This window comes from Cavia porcellus, unplaced genomic scaffold (genome assembly GCF_034190915.1).
Source record: "Cavia porcellus strain 051 isolate PalLab524CR breed Dunkin Hartley unplaced genomic scaffold, mCavPor4.1 scaffold_12, whole genome shotgun sequence".
Taxonomy (NCBI): domain Eukaryota; kingdom Metazoa; phylum Chordata; class Mammalia; order Rodentia; family Caviidae; genus Cavia; species Cavia porcellus.
In genome coordinates this window covers 81,088,475-81,112,361 of record NW_026947495.1, presented here as the reverse complement: position 1 = coordinate 81,112,361, position 23,887 = coordinate 81,088,475, and the positions used below count along the sequence as shown (strand labels likewise).

At 41.6% G+C, this 23,887-nt stretch overlaps 1 protein-coding gene across 1 annotated transcript in view; it reads left to right on the top strand.

The window, feature by feature from the left end:
- Pgap1 (post-GPI attachment to proteins inositol deacylase 1) overlaps positions 1–23,887 on the top strand; it is a 72,310-nt gene that overhangs the window by 7,486 nt on the left and 40,937 nt on the right. The window contains exons 2-5 of the mRNA XM_063259485.1: positions 3,721–3,874; positions 5,548–5,723; positions 17,237–17,408; positions 20,843–21,000. Coding sequence (XP_063115555.1) covers positions 3,721–3,874; positions 5,548–5,723; positions 17,237–17,408; positions 20,843–21,000 — 660 coding nt within the window. The remainder of the gene's footprint in view (positions 1–3,720; positions 3,875–5,547; positions 5,724–17,236; positions 17,409–20,842; positions 21,001–23,887) is intronic.

Here is a 23,887-nt window from a genome sequence, read left to right as displayed (position 1 = left end):
AAGTAATAATCCAAATGATGCAGGGAACAGACTTGTTGCTCCCATCTCCCAAACTAATTGGAATAGGACTATGGACTGTTGGTTTACCAGCTTCCAATTAATGTTACAGTTGCAACAAAGTGCAAGCAGCAGGTGCACGCGGGAACAAAGCTGGAATTCCAAATGAAATGCAATTTCAAGACAGGATTGTGTGGTATAATCTTTGGATTTCATAAAGATACAAAGTCAGCTTCATATATGGCAAAGAAAATCAAACTGGTGTTGCTGATGTCAACATTTCACCAGGATAGAAATGTTGATAGGGAAACCTTGACAAAATGAAAGTCTGAGATACAAACTTTGAACAGTAGAACTGAAAGTGGAGTCGATGTTGTTGATGAGTTATGCAGCAGCTATGATGTCACTTGAAACACAAAGTATTGGTCAGTGGTTGTGTTTCACTCGATCCTAAACATGTGACATAAATAGTTTGATAGTTTACAAAGAAAATAGCATGTGCGAAATATCACAGAGGAACCTTCTTAGAGGATTGAGACTGGAGCTCATAAAAGATCATTTACGCAGAGGAAAAACAAGATGTTTCTTCCCAGAGAACTACACTGAAAAATTAGGTCACACTGGTGACCTGACTGGTGAACAGGCAGGCAAGCATCACCTACTGATGACAACAGAAAAACCAAAGGGTGTAACTAGGAAAATGAAAAAGGTGTCAGCTATGCCCTACAAGTACGGGAAAACAAAATATGTGTGCTGTCAGTATAAGCAATACCTGTGTGTGGAGCGTGCGGTTGCCAAGACTGCCCTGGGTGTACGGTTGAATCAAAGCTTGTTTCTGTAGTAGACTTCTGTTTGTGTTTACACCATAGTTCACATATAGATGTTTATTTGTTGTCTTTTAAGTTTTGTAAGTGTGTACAAAGTGGATGTTAAATGCTGATGTCTATTTTAAGCACTCATTACATATCTGATGTTGTACTGACATCTTACTTTCCCAGTAAGTGCGTGTTGTACAATATAGTAGAAAGCACCTGACAGACAGGAAGAGAGGATGAGACTGCCACAGAGAAAAAGAAAACTGTCAACTGACAGGTGAAGCAAAACTTACATGTGTGATAGAGTTCTATTGGTATTTTCATTGTAGTTTATGTAGAAATTTATTTCTGATGTTATCTTTTAGGTTTTGTAAGGAAGTACACAGCTGATGTGAAAATGTTGATGTCTGTTCTAAATGCACAATACATATCAAGATTTTAATAATTTATTTTATTGATATTTTATGTTCCTGTTAGCTATGCACTGCATACTGTAAGAACCTCCTGACAAAATGGCAAGACCATTGAGATATCAAGTACACGCTACAAAAAGGCCAGGAAAGCAAAAGACATACTTTGTTGGTGTAAGCACTGTGTGTATATGGAATCGCTATTCTCATGTGCACAGACTGCTGTAGATGTAATAACTGAAGTAGAGATTATTTTGTTTGTAGAGTGCTGTTGGTATTTTCATTGCAGCTCATATGGGAATTAAACTCTGATATTTTTTAGACTTTGTACATGAAAAACCAGTCAGTATTGAAGATTTTGATACCTTTGTATAAACACTGAATAAATATTAAATACTAAATATTTTTGTGATTTTTTCCTATTAAGTACTCATTTCTTAATATAAAACTCATAAAATCAAAATTAATAATTCATCGATAGAAATATGGTGTCTTGATGACAAAATTAGTCTTGTTCTCCAAGGGCTCCATTATGAGTCCAGCAGTGGGGAAGCTGACTGATGCAGCGTTTGACCTTGTTTTTGTGAAAGTGCTTAGAATTCTTAAGGCGTTTGCATGGTACTCATCAGAAGTTTTTGATCTAATTTTACTCTTTGCTTCATTCCTGAAAATAGTTGTTCACAAACGTACATACTGGCAAAAAGCAATGACATGAGTACGGGTGATTGTGTGGGGAAGGACATTTTCCTCTGGGAAGATTGGTGTATAGAAGTCTAGTAAAGAGCTGTGATTGAATTTTTTTTGAATGTCTGGTAGCAACTCTACACTGCATTGGAGCAGTCAGAGGTGAGTGTTTATTGTTGTGCCAGCTGAAGAAGGAGCTCCAGTTGTACCTACGTGCGTTTCAGGAGGGTGGAACACAATTGTCAGTGGTTGCTGTGTGTTACCAGCCAAGTCGCACGAGTGCATGTCCTGTCTGATACATTCGAGCTTCCACTCCTCCGACTGTGTGGCAGGCACTGGAGCCGCAGTTAACACTGTGCCCTTTCCTGCCCGGCATTCCCATGTCTCCTACACTGTGCGTGCCTGAGCCCTGCACCCCTGACATCAGTGCCACGAACCGTGATAGAATCATGCTAACCATTTCCAGTCTGGGGGGCTGCATGCAGAGCTGTGTAGGACCCCATTTGGCTGAGCCCTGGGCTGAGCGTACCGGTCTTCCACCGTCAGCACAGCCTCCTCCACAGATGTGTCCATACTGTCAGTGGTGCAAACTGTGGTAGCTTTCTTAGGGGAATATTCAGTAATGTCATGGCTGATCATAATTGATTTTCTGAACAGCAAGGTATTTTAGTAGTCATTGACAACATTTACAGGGTGTTTTTGGTTTTCACTTTTTGAGACAAAGTCTCACTATGCAGTTCAGGCTGGCCTTGAACTCACTTTGTAGGCCAGTTTGGTCTCAAAGCTAGCAGTGATCCTCTCACCTCTGCCCCCAAGTGCTGAGATTACAGGTGTGTGCCACCACCCCAGGTCATTTACAGTTTTTTAAAACATCCAGTAGTTAAAACTTTTCATTAAGCACTTACTACATGTATAACAACACTAAATCATTAATCTATTGGTATCTACTTAATTCTGTTGTCCAGTGTAGTTGTTTTATTTTTAAATTGTTTCTGTCCTTTTAAAAAAAGAAGCAAAGAGTTTATACTTTACCATCTCTGATAAATGTCTACCCTTCAGAGATAACATTAAGACCTAATATATAGTAAATGGAAAAAATGTATATGAATAATTCTTACTGTACACAGTAATAGGAATTGCAGAGTAATTTAAGGATTGCTATAAATCTGGCCCCTGATTCATGAAAACTTAACCTGTTACTGCATTGTAACATTCAGAAGATTATATGTATCTTCATCAAGACGTTTCTGTGAAGCTGAGATTAATTTATTAAGCACATTGTAGATCAAAAGATATTAAGCTGAGAGGCCAGAAAGCTGCATCATCAAACAAACTTACTTTCCTTTAAGATGTACCAACTGGAGTATATAGCTGGGCCTTGAGTAAAAGAAGAGATATTGGAAACCAGCCTAAAATGGCAGAGGATAATCGATTTGCAAATGGAAAGCTTTTTTTCATTTTTAAGTATAATTGATACTGATTCTAAACTAAATGCATTTCCAATTATATTCATGTGTGTTTTGCTGGCATATATTAGTGTTTTTCTGCCATTGTCAGGGACTGTTTTGACTAATTTTTGTTTCTTAGAATTTTAGGTGATCCTGTTTTATGCTTTTCTGAAGACCACTAGGTTCAAAATATACATAGTTAAGAATTCTCTGTGTGAATAAACTGCATTAAGTGGTTTTATCATTAGCAATATTTTTATATTGCACCATTCCAAAGTTATAAAATTTAAAATCGCATACGGTGTGACTGAATTATATTATTAAAAGTAATGAAAGTGAACCTTGCTTTATTTATTTTTGCTGTAGAAAATAGAACTTCCAGATAAACTGACGAAACGCTATCCAGCCTACGAGTTATACCTTTATGGAGAAGGGTTCTATGCTGAAGAACACAAAGTTCTCCCTCTGACAGGAATTCCAGTTCTCTTCCTTCCGGGTAATGCTGGAAGTTACAAGCAAGGTAGGTAGTGGAAGTAAATTTGAAATCTGTAAAATTCAGTTAAGGAAGTCAAATCCTGTGCGTTCTTGGTGAAGCAAATGAAGTGTATGTGAAACACTACGCTGTGTTATACACACTCCTGTGTCAGGCTTACTGGAGACCGAGATACAACACGCTTTCCCCAAAAGTACATTTGAGAAACACAAAGAAAAGAAGAGCTGTAGGGTGAGAAGGAGAAAAAGTGAAAGGTGGCGTGGGGCAGGATAAATGGATTATACTGGTATTTGAGAATCAACAGAACGAAGAGGTTTATGTTAGAAATGGAGTGTGCAGAGGATAGGACCTGGAGCCTTGAGAGAGCCTTGAGAGAGAAATTGGTGCCTTATGTTATCATGAACAAGAAAGAAATTCTTACTTCTGGAGCTATTTAAGGTAGATCTAGAAGTATAGAAGAGATCACAGAAGTATGAAGGCGGGAAAGTTGTATGTGCAGATTCCAAATTTGTTGTTGGTTTGGAGAAGACCAGCAATAGCTTTTGGCACAACAGCAAAGTATATGACTGCAAGTAATTTTACTTCCACCCACAGTTTGCTTGATTGTTAAATGACTAGAATTGTTATATGATGATACTAGGGCTGTTCCAACATCTACTGTAGTTGCTGACGTGTTTATCCATCTAGCAGATATTTATGAGTACCCATCATGAGCCAGGTACTATTGTAGATACCAGGGTGGTGATAAAGAACCTTTTAGAAATCAAGGCCAAACCCACAACCCAGAACCCACTTAGGTCAAAGTGACAACACTGTGCTTAAGCTTGCATCTCAGCTGCTGAGGTGATGCTGTGGCAACTTGACTCGTGTGCCAGTAGAGAAGGCTGTGTGTGCCTACTGAGGCATGAGTGCTGTAGGGGTGCCACCACTGTCACGGAGACTCAGAGCTGCCTGAGACACATAAAGTTCCTTTATTATTCTTGCTGGAAAGACAGACACCTGACAAATATGTCAGTAATGTTACAGTTGGAAAAAAAAACTAGAGAAGGAGACAGGATAGACAAGGCCAGGAGATGCCTAGTTTAGATGAGGTGGTCAGGAAGGACCATGGTGAGAATTTGAGCAGAGGCTTAGATGTAGCACGGAATTGCATGCCACTGTTTTCAGGGAGGCCCTGAGGCAGCAAACTGCTATGTGCCTTTAGGCCACTGTGTCTGGGAAAAAGTGGAAGAGAAGAAAGTGGAAAAGCAGCCTTGGGCTATGTCATATAATCTGGGGAAAACACTACGGCTTTTATCTAAATAAGATGGGAAAACTGGAGGGCTTTGGGTAAGAAATGATGCAATCTGTCTGGACCAACAGGGAACAGAAGTTTCCTATGAGAATCTCCTCCTTAAATCCTCAGTACATGATGAAATGTCAATTCCTTATACCCTTCCCCTCCTAGCTGCTATAGCTCCTGCTGAGGAAAAGCAAATAGAGAATGAGCAACCCACTCATTTTTTAATTTACTTTTTTAAAATGTTCAGGGCACATTTAATGTTTGAGGTATAGGTTAGTGTGTTCTTCTGTATTAGTACTATTAATAAGTGTTGCCCTCAAATTTGTTTCCATGATGAAGTTTATTTATGAAGAGATTTTGAAGCAAAAAGGATGCAGCCTCAGAATATTTTGTCTGCTATGCCCTTCTTCCCCTGCAGTTCGTTCTGTTGGCTCCATCGCCCTCAGGAAAGCAGAAGACATCGACTTTAAGTACCATTTTGACTTCTTCAGTGTCAACTTCAATGAGGAGCTGGTGGCGCTGTACGGCGGAACCCTTCAGAAACAGACCAAATTTGTACATGAGTGCATCAAGGCCATTCTTAAACTTTACAAGGTAACAGGGCAACGTGGCACAATGCAGTAGCTTGTTTTTATTAGGAGAGGTGCTATATTTTTTAAAATGTATGTGTTACATGGATATTAAGGAACTCACGGTACGTTTAAATAATGTGTTTATTTATATGAAAAGTAGAAAAAAGAGGGCACAGTTTGGCTTTGTTTTTCCTTTTTTGCATACCAGGGATCAAATGTATGCTTGCCAGGCAAGCACTTGAGCCCCTAAGCTAACTCCTTAGCCCAAGTCATTTTAGTCTGTTAACTGTTATACCCCCAAAAAAGCCCCAAGATGAAAAACAGGGGAAGATGATGTCTTTTAACAGAAGCACTTTTGTTTTAGCAGGCACCAGCGACACAGTGCAGATGGAATTTGCAAAGCTGTGCAACTGAGTTAGAATTTTGACAGATTTTTATAGCACATTAACCCCGCGATATGATGGAGCAGGAATTAGAAAGGCCTTTGTTTTCCTTTGCTTGAGTCCAGAGACATTTCAAAGTTGGTGGTTAGCCCTTTTTTCCCCTAAGTTACAGCCCTTGGTCTGCTAATTCCAGAAACATTTGTTTCTCACAAAGCAAAGAAAGGTTGACACAGCATCATTTGTTTCTCACAAAGGGAACAATGTTGACACAGCAAACAGGTTACTAAGGTGATGACGCATGCAGAACAGTATGGCAAAGCCTCAGTTAATTTATAACTAATTTATAACACTGTGGTCGGTGCTCCAGGTACTGGTTACTAGGGTGATAAGCATAGAGCATAACATTCCCCACTGATTATTGTCAGTACGCCAAATCATTGGCTCATGGAGTTTTCAAGCAGAGGTATCTGTTTATAAACTTGTGTCCTTAAAATCTTGAGTTTTATAGTTTGAACTGATCTTTGACATAATTTATCAATTTGTTTATAATACAAGGTCCAATTGTTTTTTTTTTGTTGTTTTTTTTTGTCTTTTTCCTTTTTATCGGTACCAGGGATCGAACTCATGACTGCCTGCTTGCAAGGCAGGCACTTAGGCCACTGAGCTAAATCCCCAGCCCCTAGGTCCAATTGTTAAACAAGTAAGACTAACAGAGGTCTGGAGGCTGCTGTGATTAACGTTGTCAACCAGAGAGATAGGAAAAAAACATCATTCAAACCAATTCTGTTCAGCTTGTCTGGCTTGTTTTCATTCCTGTAGCTGCCTTTTAAGGCCAGCCATACTTTGTTGGATAACCCCAGAATAATTGACATACAAGCAACAATCTTCTCCTAAGGCCAGACAGAGGCCTCCTTTCTTTAGGAACAGGAGATCGAGACCCCACCAGTTTTGCAAAACCATCTCAGCCAGTGAACTTAAAGAATCATCTGATTTGGAGACAGAGTCACTAAGGGATGCTAGATCTTAATCAATGAGTGCACTTAGGTGTCTATAATTTTGGTCTCCAACTGTTAGGCTGGACACTCCTAAACCTGTTGACTCTGACATCCCAATTTCCAGTAATACAGGTAAGAGTACAGAATTTCTCTTCACTTGGACTGGACTCTTTAAGTCAAAGCTAGAGAACAAATGACTCTATTTGTTCCCAATATCTCCAGATATTTGAGTGCCAAAGGGCTCTAACAGAGTAGGTGGAATCAGCAGCAATGCCAGGACTGTCTCAATCCCCACTGATTTTTGTGGCCGCTTTTTGGGCAGTGGCACCTGCTAGATTATTTAATAGCCATCTTCCTTGGCATCCAAATGGCAACTAACAAATCCAAAATTTGGGGAGCGTTTTTGATCTTTTGGTCCCCTGAAGTCAGTAAGCCTTGTTCCTGATAAATGGCCCCATGAACATGGGCAGTAGCAAATGCATATCTGCTATCAGTCTGACAACTTGAGGGCCTCAGTGAGGGCAGTGAGTTCAGCCCATTGGGCTGATGTTCCTGGCTCCAAGGTTTGGTCCCATAGAATCTGAGAGTCCATAGTGATGGCAGCTCCTGTGACCTACTTACCTTGATAAATATAACTGCTTCCATCGGAGAAATACGATGGAACTCTGGATAGTGGCTCATCTGTCAAGCCTGGTTGAAGCCCCATGAGATGATCAGAGGGGCAAGGAGAGGTCGTCATCAGGTAGCAGAGTACCTGGGTTCAAAACCACTGTCCCCTTGAAACTGATGGTAGTCAGATCCAGAAATAATGCCTGATAGTGCATGACTTGGGAGTTAGACAACCATCGGTCTGGCAGAGCCTTGATGAGAGTCTCCAGTGAATGAAAGGAGATAATTAAGTTTTTGTCCAAATGTCAACTTTTGGGCCTCTTTCACCAGACGGGCACCAAGGCTGCAGGCAAGGCAGCCATCCATCTGCCACATTATCAAGTCTCTTGGAAAGATAGGCAACAGGCTTTTGCCATGGTCCTAAACTCTAGGTCAGTACTCCTTTTGCTATCCCTTGCTGAGAATTGCAATCCTTTTAATTTTTTGGAGGCTGGGGATTTAGCTTAGTGGCATAAGCACCTGCCTTGCAAGCAGGCAGTCGTGAGTTCGATTCCTGGTACCAGTAAAAAGGAAAAAGACAAAAAAATTTTTTTTATTTTCATAGGCAAATATATTTTATATAATGGTCAACACTGACTTATCATCATTATATAAACTTGGAATGACAAAGGGCTCCAGTTTGTCCTCCCCTTTTTGGAATATAATCTCATTTTAATGGAAACATTTTGCAGTAAAGGTTTACTGATCCAATTCTGTCAAATTCTGAATACATTTGTTTTTCTCTGTTTGTTACTTATTACCAGTTAATTACCTTTTCTCCAGCTTTCTAGACAACATTAAAACGTAACAAAATCCTTGAAGTGACTTTCTTTTAGTAATCTAAAATATATTGAATCATTTTATGTCTTTTTACCACCTTAAAATGCCACACTTTAAAACTTTTTAAACTGGCTCAATAACAGTATGACCTGGCTTCACTTGGTAAAGTTAATATGATTTTAAAATCCATCCATATATATATATATATATATATATATATATATGCGTAAATATATATATGCATATATATATATATATATATATATATATATATATATATATATTACATTTTAACCAGAAAGAAAAATTCTTTTTAGAGGCATGCTGAGGTTGTAAATAATCATTTATAGACTAAAACATTAAACAAGACACCACAAAAGACAAGACCAACATTAAAAACACAAAGGTTTTTCTGTCCATGGTTCAGTGACCTAAAGGGAAAAAATTTTCATTATGACCCTTAAGTCCAATAAGCTGAATGGAACCTGCAACAGTAGTTTAAGAGAAATAAAATAAACCTGAATGTTAGTACTGAGGTAACAAATTCAAACAAGCAAATGGCTCCATAGTAAAAATTACCAAGCACTAAACCAAATGGACAAAAATCCCAAATCACAAATGGGCTAGAAGCCCTTTCCCGAAGGGCATCCCGCTCTGGTGCAGAAGGAGCCAGCCAGGCTCGTCTGCAGCTTCAAATGTGTGCACTCAAATTACAAAGAACAAAAGACCCAAATACTTATAGATGGTTCAAGCCAATCAAAGGGTGAAAATCTGTGGGGAGGGGCATCCATGTAATCCTGGACGAGCCCCCAAATGTTGTACCCAAAAAAGACCCTGAGATGAAAAACGGGGTAAGATGATGTCTTTTTTAAAAGAAGCGCTTTTATTTTAGCTGGCATCAGTGACACAGTGCAGATGGAATTTGCAAAACTGTGCAACTGAGTTAGAATTTCGACAGATTTTTACAGCACATTAACCCAATGACATGACAGAACAGGAATCAGGAAGGCCTTTGCTTGAGGTCAGAGACATTTTGCAGTTGGTGGTTAGCCCTTTTTTTCCCCTTAAGTTACAGCCCTTGGTCTACTAATTCCAGGAACATTTGTTTCTCACAAAGTGAACAAACGTTGACACGGCATCATTTGTCTCTCACAAAGGGAACAATGGTTGACACAGCAAACAGGTTACTAAGGTGATGACGCATGCAGAACAGTATGGTGATGCCTCAGTTAATTTATAACTAATTTATAACAATGTGGTCGGTGCTCCAGGTACATGGTTACTAGGGTGATAAGCATAGAGCATAACATTAACTTGACCTCAGTGGAAGTTTTCAAGCTTAAATTGAATTTATAAGAAACAGTTCTTATAAATTCAAGAAAAAAATTATGTTAACTTTATATATAAATTAGAAGTGTGATTCATTTCCTAAAGCATCCTCAGTGAAGATGCCTGTCTCTAGCTGTTTGTGACTGAGTAGTAGCCCTAGAGTAGACTGCTGGGAAGAAAGCAGTGGACGTCTGAAGCAACTGTCCCCAGGTGTGATACAGCACATAGCAAAGGACTGTCATCCCTGAAAGTAGAGGGCACCTCATCGTCCTGGCTTTCTCTCTGGAAGCATTTTCCTGATGCTGGGGTGAGTAGGTGCTGATCAGGCAGTGCACACTGGCACCCCTGCACTGAAGAAGGCAGGGAACTGGAATTTGGGAGTGCTGAGCTGGCTGTGTGGGGCAGGAGAGAAGAGATGAAGCAGCACAGCTGGAACCCCAGTACTCGGGAGGCGGAGACAAGAGAATTGTGAGTTTGAGGCTAGCCCAAACTACATAGCAGATCTTGTTTTAAAAGGAAAGAGGGGAAGGAGGGGCGAAGGAGGAATATATGTTTTTAAGGAAATCTAAAAGATGCTATTCATGGACCGGGGGCAGAAAGAAGAAAACCGCACCAGAAAGCAAGCCCAGTCTGGGGAACCAGTGTCATGCGCAAGCTGCCACCGGACTGGAACAGCCAGACCCTAGCCCCTTCCGACACCTGGCAAATAGGAAGTACCCCCCATCCCCTGCCATGACTGGCTCATCCGAGATACCCGGGCTGTGAGGATAGATAAGGAGGTGAATGCAATTGGATGCCTGTGGTGCTTTGTTGTTTCAGTAACATTGCAGGTGTAGGACCAGATCATAGATTCAGAGGGTAGCAGTACACAGTGTGGCATCTAGGGGAGTCTCCTTCTGAGTGTTGCAGCCATTGTTGATTCCCTATGGCCTGGTTTTGGAAGTCCTATGTCGGTTCCATTGTTTTGTTAGATTGGATTTTATTTTCTTTTGTTTGATTATGTCAAATCCAATGGCAGGAGCAGCTGTTTCAAAGATAATAAGATATATTATGGTAGCAATTTTAGATTTACTATTGGCTTCCTTTGAAGACCGTTGTTGCAGTCATTGTTTTGTTTTTATTGTGTCTGTTCTGTTTGATTTTTACTATGTCTAAAATTATCTATAGCTATTTTAAAGACATCAAAAGGCATTATGGTAACTATTATTGATTTTGTAATGTTCTGAAGTCCTGTCTGTCTTACACTGGTATGTTTTTATTGGTTTTATTCTGTTTTATCCTCCTAAAAAGAAATCTGAAAGACAACTAAAACACTCTTAGAATCATTCTGTGCTAACAATTTCAAACAATAACAATGATAGGTTAGGAGATATACTCAGCAGCACAGTACATTCCTGGTGAGCACGTCATCAGTTCGATTAATGGCAAAAAAAAGGGAAAAAGTATATGTATATTGAGGGTAAACTAAAACTACTTAATGAAGTGAGCCATTTCCACCCTCGGCATGTCAGTGTGCAAGTCTTGGAGAAAATAGCTACAAGGGAGTTGAAAGCCAAATTGAGATTTCAGAGCTGCGTGATTCCAGGCACAAGCATTGTGATTCTAGAGAAAGAGCTTACTGAACACAGACTGTGTTTGGTTGAGACACCATAAATGACACAATGCAGAATAGGGCTACTCTAGTACGCACCTTAACATTGCTTAAAGATATGCCTCAAAAATATCAGAGTTAAGGATTTAAAATAGAACGTGTACAAAACAAGGGAGTAGGCGGGGAATCTTAACTAGAGACATGAAAACTGCACACAAAACAAAAAGGGAAACCTAGGATGGAAACAGTGTGCATCAGAAACGACAGGTACACTAGATAGGCAGGCAGAAATGAGGTTGGGCTTTACCCAAAAGGAGACCATGGGATTTGAGCCCATGACCGTAAAGACTAACTAGACAGGACAAACGCAGCCCAGATGACAGGACAAACTTGGGAAACTTCGAGATAGTATTGAGCAGTCTAACAGATAAGTAATTCAAACTCCAGAAGAAGAAGAAAAACAAAAGGGACATAGTGGAGGAAATATTATTCGAAGAACTAATGGCTCCTGGATTTTCAACCCACAGATGCACGAAGGTCCACTGAATGCCATCCGTTATAAACACAAGGAAATCAGATCTTAGTGTATCATAGTCAAACGACTGAAACCCAAAGTAAAGAGAAAATATTAAAATCAGTGGAGAAAGATCCATTAGGTACAGGGAAAGGGATTAAAATCCACTGTTTCCTCATCAGACATAAGGAAAGCCAAAAACAACAGAATAACCTCTTAAAGATCTTGATAAAGGGGTGTGAGCGTGTGTGCTGGGTCTTCTCAACCTAAAATTCATGTCCTTTGAAAATAAGGGGAAAATAAAGGTACTGTGGTGTCAGAGGAGCACAAACTGGAGTTTCGTCGCCAAAAGAAGGGAAGAGGAAAATAGAAATAGCACGAGGAGCACAGCGCAGCGGCTGCTGCAGGCGAGATCCACTGCTGAGCGCCAGGGGTGGCAGTGTGAGGAGAAACCCGATATTCACGGCCCAAAGTTTCATTTCTAGAGTACTTTTTAGTTCAAGGGGAAAGAAGAATGTTTCAGTGTGAGGAGACACATGACAGTTACTCTTCACCTGGTGGCACAGGTCCTAGCTAAGCTGTCCATCACCGCGCGAAGATGCAGCCACTTTGGAGCCCTTGGACATGCCTCACTGAAAGTGACATAATGTCATCTCTGTGGCACTTTGTCACGAACATGCATCCTTCCTTGAGTCCCCAGGAAACTTCAGAAAACCAAATCCAGAGACTTACTGCCAAAAAACACATCCGCATGGCTGCGTAACACACACATGTTACTGAGGACGTGGAGAAATCGGAACTCTTGGATTTCCAAGTGTATGGTGTACTTCTGCAGGGCAGAGTGGTGCGGCAGCTGTGGACAATTGCATGGAGATTCCACAGAAAATTAAAAATAGGCCCTGGAGGTGAACTGAGAGGTGGAGTATTTGCCTAGCGTCTGCGAGGCCGTAAACTCAGTACCCAGCCCAGCAGAACATTTGTAGAACTTTAAAATAAAACAGAACTGTCGTGTGATCTAGACGTCCCGTCCCTTGATAGTTCTCTAAAGGAACTGAAATCAGAACATTGCAGTGATCTAAACACTCCTATGTTTATTGTAGCACCATTTATAGTAACCAAGATGTAGAAGCAGTCTAAATGACCGCTGATGGGTAAAGGGACATTGAAAATATGGTGTGAGAATTCAGAGGAATATTACCCAGTCTTTGAAAAGAAGGAGGCCTACAGTGTAGGAGAATCTTAAGGACATTCTGCTAAGTAAAACAAGCTGCTTATGGTGAAAGACTGCAGTCCTCACTTAGATGAGTTATTCCAAGTAGACCTACAGAAGCAAGGCATAGCGGAGTTTGCTAGGGACCTGGCGCAGGGGAAAAGGAGAGTAGCAGATTTGATTATAAAGTTTTGGTTATGCAAGATGTAAGTTCTACAGGTGTGTGTTGTAAAACAGTGTATCTGTAGTTGACAGATTTTTTTGTTAGAATTTCATACTAAAGTGTTCTTATTGCATTGTAAAAAAAAAAAAAATCCTAGGGGAGGAAAGAAGAACAGATAACAAATAGAAAACAAATGGAAAAATGATAAACATATATAAATAATGACTACTTCTAGATGAATTAAACATTCCAGCTAAATTTTGTCAGAATGGTTTAAAAAGCAACATCTACTCAACAATATGCTAAACTTTTTGTCTGAAGTCTAAAAAGCAAAGGCCACTTTACAGGTGAATGTTCTAAAGGTTTGCAAGTAAATGAATAGGAAAAACACAAAACAGATTAGATAAAACCTGGTATGGGTATGGCTAAGTTAATATTAAACAGATCTCAGGACAAAGTATATTATCGGGGATGAAGGGGACATTTCCAAAAAAAATTCTGAGTGTGTAGTATTAGAACTTTCAAGTGCATGAAGCAAAAGCTAACAGATCCGAAGAAGTGGTAATTCTGCAGAGTTGGAGACTTCAGTCTCCAGCTGATAAAGTAATTAGGAGGTCAGATATAGAAGATCTGGGCATTATTAGCCAGCTTAACTTTATTTTGATGTGCAAACACTGTAGCCAGCTTGATTCACTGTTGAAATGTCCATCAGTATAATTCATCATGATATCATCTCTGTAGATATAGAGAAACCACCTGAGTATATTCAGTACTCATTGATGGTTTAATACAATAAAAAACAACTAAGCAAAGTTGTGTTGGAAGCAAACTTCCCCAGCCTGAATAATTATCAGTATTATGAGAGAAAACTAGCCTTTTAAAGATGGGAAAAGATATTTATTGGCTAAGATGTGATCACATAGTGAGATTTATTTTCATAAGTATTCACAGCAGTGAGTTTTTAATGTCATATACTAGGTAGTTTTTTTTTCTATTTTTTGTATTTTTCCTAGTGACTGTATATTAAAACCAGTAAACTTTTTAAATTGAGATTTTTTTTAGAAAGGAAAATTCCTCCTATAAGCAAGTGTAGTAAGAGAGAGAGGACAGCTGGATCCCCCTGAGTACATAGGATTTGGTGTGAGAGAAGGGAGGACACTGCTGGAGGAGAGGCCTTGCCCATTACATGGGTCTAAGTCAGTACAGCGGTGAGTGAATCTGCAGTCCAGACCTCAGAGAGCTCATTCGGAGGAGGGGAAAGACAGATAACAAGCATAATAAGTGAGAAAGCTACACATAATCTTCAGTGGTTGGACTGCTAGTTTGAAAAGCAAGGCAGGAAAAGGAGACAGTAGTCAAAGGCGGAGGGTTACAATTATGAATAAGGTCCTGGGGGAAGACTGCTTTAGAGGAGCCGGTGATTTAGTACACACCGAGGGCCTGAGGGAGTGGACCTTTTAAATGTAGGAGAAAACCAGCCCGTGGACAAGGAAACTAGAATCCCTGGACCAGTGGGCTGCTGTACATGGTGGGGCGATGGCCACGTTGTGGAGATGGGGCAGTTTAAGGATTGTTGCCTTTTATTTGAGGGATACAGAAAACCTCTAGAGGCTTGTCATGGAGGAGTGGCACACTCCAGTTGAACAGTGTCCCTCTCGCTGCTTTGGAGAATGGACTGAAAGACAAAGTGGAAGCAGAGACAACAGGAGGGTGGTAATTCAGGCAGGGAATGGTGGTTTTCACCAAGTCGGTGGAGCTGAAGTGGTGCAGAGTGCTCAGATTGGTTTAATGTTAAAGACTGAAGCAACGAGGTTTGCTGGCAGACCGGAGTGGAGGAAGAGAAGAGTTCAGGATGGCCCCGAGGTTGTTAGCTGAACAGCTGGCCTGAATTGCTCTGTAACGAAGGGAGAAAGGCTGCAGCATTTGGATAGCGAAGAGTTTAAAGCAGCTCCGTTTGAGACACAGTTAGTCCTTGCGGGGATGGCTGCTGCGTGTTCAGAGTTCAGGGCTGCAGGTGAGGAGAAGGCCGGTGTGGAGATAATACTCGGAAGCTGGCAGTGTGCAGGTGAATTCACAGCCACGAGACTGCAAGTGGTGCTGCCGAGGCCACGGTGACAGTGACAGGAAGACATCAAAGGACCGAGGCCTGGTCTCTCCACTGTAAGAGGCCAGGAGACATGAAGGGAACCCTCCGCAGAGCTGAAAAGGAGCCCCAGGGAGGTCAGAGGAGAGGAGGGCCTGCTGTCAGGTAAACCGGGAGGCGTCTCAGCGTGAGAACGGCTCTGCTGCGAGGCCGCGCAGGCTGAAGGTTAGAGGGACCAGGAGACTCCTCGGGCCTCGGCAGGCGCCCGTTAGTGGCACCGGGTGAGCCCTGCTGAGGATGGCTTAAAGGGTGTGTGGAAGTTGAGATCACAGGGACAGCAAACACTGCACAGATGATGGTTTCTGAAGAATTTTGCTGCGAAGATGTGTAGAGAAAAAATGTCATCAAGGAGAAAGCGAGAGTTAGAGAGTTGCTTTTATTTTTATTCATTTATTTACTTATTGGTCTTTTTCGTTTTTATCAGTACCGGGGATCGAACTCACGACTGCCTGCTTGCAAGGCAGGCGCTTATGCCGCTGAGCTAAACCCCCAGCCCTGAGAGTTGCTTTTATTTTTAAGAAGAACACAGTATATAAATATTTTTATAAATGAGTGAGAGTGATCCAGTGGAGAAGGAAAAACCCTAATGCAAAAAGAAAATGGAAGAATTGCTGCAGTTCAGTCCTTTCGAAGGCAGGAGAGGGTAGGTTTCCGAGCATAGTGTGAACTGATTTCGCTCACACCAGCTGTGTGGGAATGCAAAGGCTCTCTGCAAATTTGATGACTGACTAGGAAGAACCACCAGGCTCAGCATATAATTGTGTCCATGGCTATGATTTATTGTGGGAAAAGAATACAGAGCAAAACCAGCAAAGGGAAACAGTGCATTAGGTGAAATCTGGAGGAAATCAGATATAAACTTGCAGAAGTCTCTCGCAGAGCAGTCACTTTACATAAATGTCTGTGCCAGCTAGTCATAGCGTCTGAAGTGCTGCCTCCCAGGGAGGCTCACTGGAGACTCAGTCCCCAGGGTTTTCACCAGGCGCTAATCCCATAGCCACCTTTGCCTAGCCCATCCCACGGTTCCAGCCTGGAGGCCTGTGAGGTACTTGTGCAGACGGTACAGGGAGCCACCCTGGCTGCTTAGGGAAGAGTAGACCCTCTGGGTCTCAGTTCCGGACCCCAGTGTGTAGTCCGTTCTGAGGGCAGCAGGCTGACCCCACTGTGGTCATTCTTTTCTACACAAGGAACAGAAGGCAAAAGGAGGGTCAGCCCGCGGTGATGTGCTGATCCCTGGTGGTGAGACTGAGGATAGTGGTGGAAACAAAGGATTTTTGAGAAGCAATACTGATTTAAGATTTTTATAGCCAGTAAGTGTTTAGAATGCTAGTTCATTTTAAACCCAAACTCAGAGTACATTAATAATTCAGGGATACAAGAGAGTCTAGCACGACAAGGTATTACTATGACAACTATCATTTTTTGTTTTCAGTTTTATAAAAGTAATCTGATCCTACTGTCTTGTAAAATCTAATATTCTGATGTAGACCTAACCCTTGGGTTTCATGCAGCATGGCAAATGGTACAAACATGATTTCTAAACAAGTATTTGGATTTTGTTCAGAAAGCCAGTCTGTTGAAAATGGTAGAATACAAAATAGTGTTTTGAGCCAAGGTTTAGTTTGTCATTTAAGACTATGAAGACATGTTTCTGTATCTTACAATGGAAGGTTATAGGAATAGTTTAACTTTCCTATTAAGTTGCTCATTTGCAAAGTAAAATATTTAGTATTTTTTTTACAATACTGATTAACTATGCCATGGTGAATTTTTAAACAGGGCCAAGAATTCGCTCCCAAAAGTGTGGTAATAATTGGTCATTCCATGGGTGGCCTTGTTGCAAGAGCACTGCTTACACTGAAGAACTTTAAACAAGAGCTGATAAATCTCCTCGTCACACAAGCCACGCCTCATGTGGCTCCTGTGATGCCACTGGACCGTTTCATTACAGGTGAGAACCCAGTGTGCTGCACGGAGGAAGGAGCCGGTCCTTGGCGCTTTCCTGCAGAGCGTGCCTGGCGTCACCCGCGTGTGACGCTGCTCAGTTGCACGGCTGACTCTAGCTGTGACCGTGTCTCATGTCTTCCAGCTTAGGCTCATAATCAAAACTACTGTCAGTTTTCTCTTTCCCAGTGCCCTGAACATGGTTGTCATAGGAACCAGGGCTTGAGTTTGGTTACTCTGCTAGGTGATTCCTTCTCTCTCCTGATGTGTATGCACTTCCTGTGCTTTGTTAACTGTTCAGTACCCTACTAAATATATGCTTATATTTCACTAAAATAGTGGCAAGTGCTTCTTTCTTTTTTTTTTTTTAAATTGCTAGAGCTGCTAATCCTTATTGAACCGTCACTGTACTTTGGGTATTGTGTTACCTGATCATTAGCAGGCTTTGTCCACGCTACCATCTTCTGAGGCAGGTACCATTATGATCCTCAGTAAAAAGGTCAAGATAAAGACTTTCTTTTCTCTTTTTTAAGACAAGGCCTCAGTAAGATGCCCAAAGTGGCCTCATACTTTTGATCCTCTTTTTCTTTTTTTTTTTTTTTTTTTTTTTTTTTTTTTTTTGGTACTGGGGTTGAACTCATGATCAGGCAGGCACTAATGCCACGGAGCTATATCCCCACCCCTCTTGTGATCCTCTTGTCTCAGCCTTCTGAGCAGCTTGGATTACAGGCCTGTCCCATTGCCTCAGTTTAATAAAAGTCTTGCCAAAAGTCTCGTGGCCAGAAAGTACAGCCAGTTTCAGACCCTGGACACTTGGAGCTGGGCCTGTGCTCCTAACCTGTGTACAGTGTGTATACATACAGCCTCTTCACTGAGGTGCGTTACTGTTACAGGGTGTTACTGTTGCTGGATAGTGCTGGGGTGCAGAAGTCTTTCCTCCAACCGCAGGAGTCCATGACAGTATCACACAGGGATGTTATCACACAATAAGAATTACATGTCCGTGCTCTCAACTTTTGTTAAGTCCTTATCTTCACTGTTAATAGGAATATTATAGAAGGAAATCCTTAGAAAGAATTCTCTTCCTTGTCCTTGCTGGTAAATTTATATAGTTTTTTTTTTTGGAGGGGGGGGATTTGAGACCAGGTCCCCAGCTGTGTAGCCCCAGCTGGCCTTGAGCTTGATCTTTCTGCTTCAGCCTCTGAGTGCTGGGATTGCATGCATGTGGGACCACACCCGGCTTTATGTAGCTCTTACCTATTAAAATTTGCATTGCATTAATTTTAGAAAGTCTTGTTCAGTTAAGTAATAAATATACCCAGGTGATTCTAACCAAATTAATTTTTGTAAAATGCCCATCTATAACATTGCCAAAAAAAATTTGCTGGAAATATTTGGTGTGTACTTATTGGCAAACTTAACTTTTTTTTTTTAACAAACTTTGCCTGGAGGAATATCTTAATAACAAAGCTTTAATTTTGCTGTTATTACTGCTTATAAGTCATAAATGAAAATAGGTTAAAAAAAAATCAAAGGGGCTGGGCATGGTGGTGCAGCCTTGTAATCCTAGCACTCAGGAGGTTGGGCCAGGAGGACCGCTGTGAATTGCCTGTGCTGGGCTACACAGCAAGACCCTGACTCCCAAAACCAAAAAAAAAAAAAGAAAAAAAGGTCAAAGGCCAAAATTTCAGTCCTTGTCAATACAGTTGGGAACAGGTTACTGCTGTTTGATATATGTACCGGTGAGCCATTCGGAATAGATGGGATGGTGCAAGACCCCCTGGGAGAGAACTCGTGGCAGAGCCCTTGGAGAGTTCTGCAGTACAGCAGTGGTCTCTTTCTAACAGGCTCAGGCTGAAAGTGATTCTTGGGATCAGAAAGCTTTGTAATTAATACGCTTGTCTTCTTTCTATGCTGTACTTTTAATTGCATTCAGTTAGAATTGAAACAATTCTAACTGGTGGGTTTTCAGTTTCTGAGAGACAGATGGTGTGATTTCAGGGGTGGAGTCTGCTAGGGGGTAAAGTGCAGACCGCACTGCCTCAGGTCTCACGCTCCTTGGGAAGAGGTGTGCAGGCCCAGCTGTGCCTTTACTTTACACCCCACAGGCCGGGAGCCCGGCCTCTGCAGGTTTCTTGCTGTGAGCCCAAGCTCTCTCGCAGGGCACCGCGCCCTTTTTCCCTGGCCTTGTTCTGCTGGGGCAGGAAGCTGTGGGCCTCAGCTGTGGCCCACAAGCTGGCAGGCAGCCTGTGCTCTTGCACACAAGGCCCTTGCCACAGTGGGAAGGGAGAGAAGCAGCTGCGCCAGACCTCTGCTTTCTCGCGCTGCTACAATCCCAGGCCAGTTCAGAGGTGTCTGAAAATCCTTGCTCTGAGCCTGGCCCCCGAGGTTATTTGTCTGCGTAGTAATAGAAGTGTATTAAGTAACAGTGTGTCTGCTGGATTTTTGACTTTTCAGTGTTTAGACATAGGGCATGTGTGGTCATGGAACTAGAGTAGCCAGGGCCTCCAGATGTTCAGGCTTAGCCTGGTAGCAGCCTGAGTAAACACTGCTGCGATCTGTAATGCAGAGAGCTTCCTGGCCCAGATGTTTGAAGCCCCAGAAGGGGACAAAGGCCAGGATAAAAAGGCATTATCTTTTGATGGCAGAGAAAGCAGTGAGAACCCCTCTTCCCTGGCCTCGACTTGGTAACCCTTGACACTAAAGTGTTCCTGCCTTCTGTAGACAAAGTGAGTCATAGCCTGCACCTTCTTCCCCGGAACTGCTTGTTACCTTTAGTGAGCAGACTCCTAACCCCAAGATTCTACAGCAACGTGACCCCAAAAATAACCCCTTGGTGCAGTCAGCACCAAGATAGATGATAGATGATAAGAACTTTTCAGACAGAACTGCTGATGGGGATGGTTGGCCACAGGAAAGTTGCTCAACACACTCTCTCTCTCTCTGTGTCTGTGTCTGTGTCTGTCTCTGTCTCTGTCTCTGTCTCTGTCTCTGTCTCTCTTTTCCTCTTGCAAGTGGGAGCATTACCAATGGTAAAGGGTGAACACACTCTGTATCAGGGATCCCACACACCAATGTCTGTAGCTCTTTAGCGTGCTGAGGGTTTAAAAGAATTTTAGCATTTTCTTTCCTTGTTACACTGTGTGGCTGTGGAAAAATCCTTATGGAATGGAAAGTCATGTTTGCATCTGGGCATGTGACAGTAAGATAGAGATGGTTTTTTTCTTTACTGATTTCTTTAGTAACTTAGTTTTTGTACTCTTATTTAATGGGCAAGTGGAAATACATAAAAAGATGGTAATTTTTCTCAAAATAGACAAATGTAAGTAACACATTGTTTATAACCAGATAGCTTAAAGAAAAGTGAAGTTAAAATTTAGTGTTTTAGGTATTGTTGAAGAGAATGACTACTATTTTCAATGCTTCTCTTTTTTCTTATAGATTTTTATATGGCTGTAAACAACTATTGGATTCTAAATGCCCGACACATAAATTTCACCACGCTTTCGGTAGCGGGCGGATTCCGGGACTATCAAGTTCGCTCAGGACTGACTTTCCTACCAAAACTGAGCCACCATCCCAGTGCCTTATCTGTTGTGGTAATTGTTTTTTAAGATTCTGTCGAAACAGTAACATAATCACCACAGTGGAACATGAAAGAGAAATAAATGTGGCCACTTGGAAATGCCAGTTGAGTTGGCAGTGTAGGTTTACGGTGGGTACGTGACAGAGAACACGAATAAGTGAAACTGAGTCCATTTCGAAGGCCAAGTTGTGGACGCTTCCGTCCATAGAAGATTAAGGGATCTCAGATGAGCACCTTGTGCAGGGCTTATCTGTGTCTTATTTAAGACTTGGCCATAGATGGGAGTTGTGACTGTAAGAAAATGTGGGCTGAGGTGTAAGGGAACCTAGTTACATCTGAGTGTTCTACTGGGCACACTTAGGGAGATGGCAGACATTCTGTGAATGCCTCTCTGCTGAAATCAAATGAAGATTTACCAGTTTTTAAATAAAGCGATTAACTTTGATAGTAAAAATAGAACTCTGATAATTTTCCTGATTATCCTTTCCTGCTAGGACATTGGCCTTTGGCTGATACACGTGGCCTGGGTAAAGTGATCTCAGGTTTCCTTTTAGAACTTCTATGTATTCATCCATGAAGTCTTCAGTTAATGTGTTCACAGCAGAGCTGTAATTCACATGTCTCACTGCCAGGCAGCTGGAACTACCAGTGGTGCACGCATAACTGCTGGTCCAAGTGGCACAATCCTCCATAGGATGGTCCTTCATGTACTGCCAGTGGTTGAGGCCAGCAGAGGTGCACTAAGATATGAATGCCATGGCTCCAGGTGTACATCACCTCTGAGTGTTATAATTTACTTCTAAAGAGAAAATCCAGAGAGTGTGGTCTGCCTGTGCCTGTTGCTTGGAGGAGACAGAGTCACTCTCTCCTAGTCGCTCCTCTTCGTAGCTTTTCCTTTGTTCATCTGATCTGTTGGTCTGCCTTAGATTGCTGTCCATCCACCTCCTAGGTGTTATGTAATGAATGCTTGCCACATTCAGAGCAATATGACTGCTATTTTGCTATTACCCTCCATTTTCTTCTGACTGGAGAACTGAGATGTGCCCAGGACCTCTTTGGTATGAAATTGTTAAATCTCTCAAACCTCATTTTTCGGAGTGCAACTCAGTGTCATTTGGCATTGTGTGTTTTGAGCAGTTACTTGCTTAAAGTCCTTAAAAAGCTAAATGTCAGCTCTTCAGTAAACATAAGCAGCTTGGTCATATTAATACCAATACAACTTAATTCCTGTGCGTGGCCTTTGTTCATACTGCGTCCTAAGACTTATGTTTTGAATACTTTGATCACTTGAGTATCCACTATTTTAAGGCAACTTGTACTTCTGTGTCTTTGGCAGAAATATTTTACTTACAATTTTTCTCAAAAATAGCTATCATATAACCTATTTATACAATATTTAGACCTAAGTCCAGTAATATAACCTTTCACATATCTGCATATATGTTCACTTTTTTTCAAGTTAGGAAATAGTAATATTCGAATACTTTTCACAAGCAAGAACAATTCAGTGACATTTACACATTGAGACTAGGAAGTCATTCGGGATGAGAACATGTCCATACTAGTAGGGAGACTGCAGTGCTGGAACGACTTGCACCCAGGGCACAGCATTCAGCATGGTAAACAGCGGAACCAAGGAGAGGGAGAGCATCCCACTGTGCAAGCAGACAGCCTGGCTGCCATAGTGCCATCAGCTTTCATCACACCATCAGGAAAGCCACCTTTTTACCTGCCTTGCCTGTCTTCTTTCTCTCTTTCTTTGTGTCTTTCGTTTCTATTCTTTTCTTTTCCTTTTTAGCCATATAATTCTGCCTGGCTATAAACTCACTATGTAGCCCAGGCTGGCCTCAGTCTCCTGCTGACTCAGCCTCCCAAGAGCTGGGGTTTACAGGCATGTGCTACCATGCTGGCTGCCTTTCCTGTTCAAACTCTGGAAAGGACATCAGTTTTACATTCTTGATAGTGGTCAGTGCTGTCTCTTAAACATCTAATACAATCCTAGAACCCCAGTGAGTTCTGCTTGCCTAATGTTTCAATAAGAATAATTCCCAAATATATCAGTACTTATAAATGCAACGAGTGTGCCATTCCTCTTCCCAACACGCACCCCAAGCTCATTGTTTACGGGTACAAGCAGGAAACGAACCCTTAGAAGTTACACACGCCTACTTTGTTTTAGCTATGTGGCTTCGTTTATTAAAGAGGTGTTTCCTGCCTCTGTAAATGTCTTTGCATCTGTGTTCTCAGTCTCTTGTTGGACAGTCCCCAGAGGGCAGCTCACTGAGTCCCCCATGCTGGAGGAGCTGCTGTGAGCAGGGAGGTTCCGTGCATGTGCCGCACCCTTTCCCGCATGCGGTGTAGTCGCGGTGGGGCTGTGACTTGGTGGGAGAGGGCCTCGGCGTCTTCCGCTGAGGAGCCTTCTTTCTGCCAGTCCCACATTTTCAGGAGCCTTTTGCCCTTCTGCAGCCTCACCATCTAGAGAAATTTTGCAAAATAAGTAGAACCTGTACCCTAATAATGAGAACCTGATTGGATAGTTATGGGATTGTGACCAGATAAATTTTAACTTCAAAAAATATTAAAATTGCCAGAAACTTTCAGAAGTCAGAATACAGATTCTATCAGAGTAATTTAGTCAAAACCAAAATTACTGAAATATTTAACTGATTGCCTAAACTATGATTTTTTTTTTTAAAGAATCTTAAACTCACCCAGGTACTAGAATAATTCAGACTTAGACAGCTGTTTCAGCACTGTGTTAGCTCCCGTAGCTCTTTATTCATAAATAAGGAAATCTATAGGACATTGATTTCTAAGTTAGATCTTAGCACTCTGACCTTGGTTCTTGACTCGGTTTGACCAGCTTTCCTTACACTGTCACTGAAATCATCTCTAAGAAC